At 35.2% G+C, this 5,630-nt stretch overlaps 1 protein-coding gene across 1 annotated transcript; it reads right to left on the bottom strand.

The window, feature by feature from the left end:
• Positions 1-2,479: 2,479 nt before the first annotated feature.
• LOC110428746 (desmethyl-deoxy-podophyllotoxin synthase-like) lies at positions 2,480-5,404 on the bottom strand. Its single transcript, XM_021444663.2, has 2 exons — positions 4,476-5,404; positions 2,480-3,360 (listed from the first exon to the last, which is right to left on the bottom strand). The coding sequence occupies exons 1-2, from the start codon at positions 5,373-5,375 to the stop codon at positions 2,737-2,739; spliced, it is 1,524 nt and encodes a 507-aa protein (XP_021300338.1). The 5' UTR covers positions 5,376-5,404; the 3' UTR covers positions 2,480-2,736.
• Between the last annotated feature and the right edge of the window lie 226 nt (positions 5,405-5,630).

Below are 5,630 nucleotides of genomic sequence, written 5' to 3'. Positions count from 1 at the left end.
TATTTGAACTTGTGTTATTAAATATGCCATGTAGGCCTTATGAATTAATGTTAACATCTATTTGCTTACCCATTCTATAAGGCTTGCTCGAGTTTCGTGTGTTCTGCCTACTAGACTCATGCCCCAGTCATGGCCCTCGGGTTTGGGTCTTGACACACAAGAAAAGCATTAATCCTATCAAGAAATCCAATGCCAATAACACAATCGGAATCATCCATAGGGATTACCTCGATGGGTTGTTTACTTCTCCATGCACCCAATAATACATCGATTATTGTTGAACCAATGATTGGAACTTCTTTTAAATTCACCATTTTGATGAAATCAACCCCTCTATTGGGCTTCAAGAGTAGTTTTTTGGTAGCATCCTCTACCACCAAAAACTTTGAAGCCCTTGTGTAAACGAGAGTTTCCACAATTTGTCCACTCACCATTGTGTCAGCAAATATGAGTGCTTTTTTCTAATTGAATTGCTTTGCCTTAATTACATTCAACACCATGAATCCAAGCTTTGTGGACTTTGTGTCTTGCTCATCATTCTCTTGAGCAATGGCTAATAACTTGGCCCGTTTTGGACAATCCCTCAACTAATGTGGACTATCACATAGAAAGCATGATTGTGGCTTTTTCTCCTCATCTTTTGTTGGTTTCCTTTTTTTCCCACATAGCTTCATTGCCTTTCCATTCATACCTTTTTCCTAGGATTTAAAAGTGGAAGGTTGGTTGTCAAATTTGTTCAACTCAACCATTGATTTCGCCACACTTATGGCCTCCGTGATGTTATGCACACCTCATCTTTGAAGTTTCAACTCGACCCATGGCTTGAGCCCATCCGTAAAAGCAAAAAGTGTTTCTTTTTCACCGAGATCGTTAATTTGTAACAATAGTTCAAAGAATTGCTTTACATATTTTCTTACATGACCTTGTTGGGTAAGCCTTTTAAGTTTTCCATGAGCCTCATCATCTACATTCTTAAGGTAGAATTGCTTTTGGAACTCCTTTTGGAACTCCACCTACGTGCTGATGGTCATTCCCCCAAGTTTCTCATCACAGCAATATCTCCACCATAGCAAGGCGATATCCACTAAATACATGGCGGCAGAATTATTCCATAGAGCATCTTCTATGATGCCCATGGCTTTGAAGTATTGTCACAATCTCCATAAGAAATTGTCCACCTCCTTGGCTTCTCTCTTTCTTCAGAATTCCTTAGGCTTTGGCACTTTTAAAAGAGTCTCCAACTAAACAGTTGGCACACCACCTTTTATGGTTGCCTCTTGTGTGGTGAGCTTGCCCTTAAGCCCCCATACCTCCTGCCACAACAACTGAACCAACTCCTGCAATGCAGCATCTCAATGGTTTAACATCTCAATCAATTCATTGAAGGTTGACTACATCTTTCCATAAAGCTCGTTAACTTTGGACCCTAACTCTTCTACGTCGCCTTCAAACTCCTCAAGTCTATCCCTCGTCTCTCCCATGGTCACCTTTATTCTAGCTATTCAACCTTCAAGAGTGGATAACATGACCTTTGACTTACCTCACTAGGCTACACCTCTAATCTCCCTTACCTCTTGCGTGGGTGTAAACTGGTCTTCTGTCGGCACCATCTCTCTTTCTTGAACCTCAGCTCTAATACCAATTGTCATGTGCCGGAACTTAAGCCTAACTTTGTACGACTTTAAACTCTAAAAATAAAGCTTGAGTAAACCTTAAAACTAACGAAAACCAAAGCTGAAACAAGGAAGAAAAGAGAAAGCTATTTAAAAAAATGGAATACTTTGTTATTTTTCTTATGTGTGTTATAAATTAGGAGAATGGAGTACTATAAGCTGATAACCCCTTTTTGTTAAATAAGATTAGGTTACAAGATAGGGATAAGATAAGAGATTTAATTTAAAGATATAATATTCAAATTAAATCCAAATCGTAATCTAATCTAGTAAATCCACATCTAAACCTAGATATACATTAGCAAATCTAAGAGTTCAAATCAAATTAGAAACTGTTATGGTTGTGTGGACATTTCTACCCCTATGAAGCGAGCTAGGCCTTTTGATTGGTCTACTAAGCTGTTTGGCTTGTTGGTTTGTTTGGGCTATTTGGCCTACCTGTTGGGCCTAGATTGGTCTGAACTCTTGGGCTGCGGCATGTACATTTAAGCCATTGACCAACCAAATTAAATTGCATTTAATAGATACAAGTCTCACTCACCATTGAATTTGATGTGTCATATATTAATGTAATGCAACTAATAGACTATTGTTTTTAATGTAATTATCTATTATGGAAAACATATCCTTAATTAAAAACCATAATTTTTCTTTTCATTTTTAAAGTGTTTTTGCTAATAGTTGCTTGGCCTTTTAATTAAGAGATATAACTTTATCTAATCTCTCATTTTGTCTTATTTCCGTTAATCATAAAAAAATTGAGATCTCAAAGTCATTGCTTTTATGGCTTTTCACTTTCTTGTTATGTTGTTTATAATTATTGATTGAACTATTACAAATATCCATTTTTATTTATAATATTATATTACTTGTGATACAAAACATTCATGTGCTATGCACACGATAAGAGAAAATTAATGCTGTGAAATGGATATCATGACTCATATTTTGTCAGACTATATATGTACCATGAGAGTCTGACCAGATACATCAATCATCCTTAAAGGGTTGGACGAAATAGCATTTCTCTTAACATTTATTGGCTAAAATCGCTAGAAATATATTATCCCGAAGAAGCAATCTCATAAGGAACGGGAACTAAGCACAAATCATCTCTTTTTCGCAATGAAGCACCAAAAACTCCAGTCATATCCAGATCTTCAGACTTCATTCCATTGGGAAGCTGCCAGTCAAAATGGTATAGCAATTTAGCAAGTGTAAGCTCGACATTGGCAATACCAAAAGACATCCCAGGACATATCCTCCTTCCAGCACCGAATGGAATATAATGAAAATCTGTTCCCTTATAGTTAATAGAGCTATCATCAAATCTCTCTGGATGAAACTTCTCAGCTTCCATCCAATAATTTTCATCTCTTCCTATTGCCCATGCATTAACTATGATCCTGGTTTTAACCGGTATGACCCATCCATTAACCTCACAACTCTCTTGGCATTCTCTTGGAAGTAGCAAAGGAGCAGGAGGGTGAAATCTTAATGTCTCTTTGATAACTTGATTGAGGTACTTCAAATCATGAAGGCCTGCTTCATCCACATCTCTTTTTCCAGCAAACACGCCTCTTACCTCCGCTTGTGCCTTTTTCATTATTCTAGGGTTTCTTAACATTTCTGACATTGCCCATTCTATAACTGTAGATGATGTGTCACCTCCCGCAGCGAACATATTCTGCAATGGAATTATTAAGTTTAAATATTTTTTTATTTATTTGGACAAAGAGATGTGATACATACATTATTGAGTTAAATACTAGCTTATAAAAAAACAAACTTGAGAAATGTAAATTTTTACCCAAAAAAGAATTACCCTAATTACTTTGCTATTTTATTTCTAATAAATTTCATAATAGATTATTTACTTGCATTATTCTAAGATGGAGTCGTATGCTAATTGAATCATTATATTTTATTTTACTTATCAATATTCATTCCTTAGATAGCTTTAGGGATGTGAAGTTTTTGTAAATATGTTAAAATAACTGTATATAACTTTTATTTTTATATCTATTTTAGTATTTACTTGAATTACATTCAAGAAAAAGTTCTGATTTAATTTCCAAATCAATTTTTATTCTTTGATTTATCAATCTTAATTTATTCGATAAAGATAGAATCAACTGTAGGAAAAACTTATAAATAAATACTATTAATTAAAATTAATCAAAATATAATACTATGTTCATTAACTTTGCGACTAATGACAAAAGGAGGGGAAATTTTGCAATCTATCACTAGTTCTATAGTTGAAAGCTATGAGCTTAACCCTAGTGGCAATAATTTGGGTAACTATGTCTTTGTAGAAAACTAAAGGTTAACATTAAATGATATTCTCCAACATCTTTTAAATTTAAAATTTAGTAAATTGCCCATGCTCCCCTATTTGATTTCGAGTTTCTTGCTTAGAATCTTTTGTGTTTTTTTAAATTTTATTTTGTATTTATTATATTGTGATTTTGTTTTATCCTTATGGGTCGCACTTAATTCATCCAATAAAGTTTTAAAAATATCTCCACATTCAAAATGTATCTTTGTTTTTTTTTAAACGAAATTTAATAGTATGGTCTCTCTCAAAATAGAACAGCATCAAAGGATGATAAATTTGAAAAAGAAAATATAGGGTAAGATTAAATCCGTAGTTTAATATACAAGCTAAGCAATTTGTCAGTGAATTCTTTGGCTGCATATGATTCGTTGCTTACTAGCTCTTAAGTTCGTAGATATAATTCGTGGTGGTATATTGTGCTTGAGGATATGCATGGTATATAAAACAATAATAAAACTAACCAGTATAATTGCTTTGACACTAGAGGTTGATAAGGGAACCTCAAGTCCTCCATGATCCTGAATATCCAGAAGGACTTGTACAAGATCATCCGCTCCTTCATCTTCACCTACCCTTGCTGTTGATTTTTTAACTCTATGTTCATGAATGATGTTCTCAAGAATCTCATCTACTTTCTTATGCAGTCTTTTGTTTTTAGGCCTTATTGCATTGATTTGATGGAGCAATTTGATTGAAGGATATAAATCAACAAAACTGAGACCGCCGAACAAATCTGAAATGTCTGGGATAAGTTTCAGGAATTCTTCTTGGAATTTGCAATTGCCACCGAAGGCTGACCTTGAGACTATGCTGAGCGCTGAAGAATACAACAAGTTTTTCAGGTTAATTGCCTGTCCTGCTTTTGATGAGACGGTTCTAATTAAATTAGATATCTCTTCTTCCCTGATTGGTCTGAATGATTGAACTCTTCTCGTGCTTAACAGCTCCATCGCACAAATCTTACGTATCTGTCTCAAGTATTCACCACGTGAAAAAGCGATGTCTTTAAAATTGTAAGTTATCGACTCCGCAGCATAGAGATAAGGCCTCTCGGAAAAAATGGAGTCATGGGTTTTCATCACTTCTTTTGCACCTTCCGGTGAAGAAACGACAACTGTTGGTACTTCCCCAAGTTGCAGATGCATGACGGAGCCATACTTCTGAGCGAGTTGGGCAAAGCAGAGATGAGGTTGAGTGTCTTTAAAGAGATGCAAGTTTCCTATGAGAGGTAGTTTTGGCGGACCTGGTGGTAGCCTTGATGCAGGGGCATTGCCTGTGGGTTTCATCCATGTCCTTAGGGCCATGAATATGAAGTAGATAAAGGTGAAAAGGAATAGAAAGTAGGGGAGATAGTTTTCCATGGGAGCAAAGGGGAGTCCTAAACCTAAGAGTCGCTACTTTTGGGTGGGTTCATCTGTTTGATTTATATAATAGTGTTGCTTTTAGTGGTCATTTCTTTGTATTTGATTTGTTTGACTATTGAAACTTTGTCATTAATGGATGAACTATGATTTCTACGCTGATAAAATCAAAATTGAACTTTTTTCATGGACTTTATATGATCCTTTGCTTTCCATTTACGTCATATGCATCTTTGACAGCTTTAATTATTTTTC

Source organism: Theobroma umbraticum, unplaced genomic scaffold (assembly GCF_002168275.2).
Source record: "Theobroma umbraticum cultivar Fairchild unplaced genomic scaffold, ASM216827v3 scaffold_182.0, whole genome shotgun sequence".
NCBI lineage: Eukaryota > Viridiplantae > Streptophyta > Magnoliopsida > Malvales > Malvaceae > Theobroma > Theobroma umbraticum.
Note: the sequence above shows the minus strand (reverse complement) of the source record. Positions and strands in the feature narration are given on the sequence as shown.

Coding starts and splice junctions, on each gene's coding strand:
- LOC110428746 (XM_021444663.2), bottom strand. CDS start 5,375: ATGGAAAACTATCTCCCCTACTTTCTATTCCTTTTCACCTTTATCTAC. Junction 3,361..4,475: donor GTGTCAAAGCAATTATACTG/GTTAGTTTTATT, acceptor ATTCCATTGCAG/AATATGTTCGCTGCGGGAGG.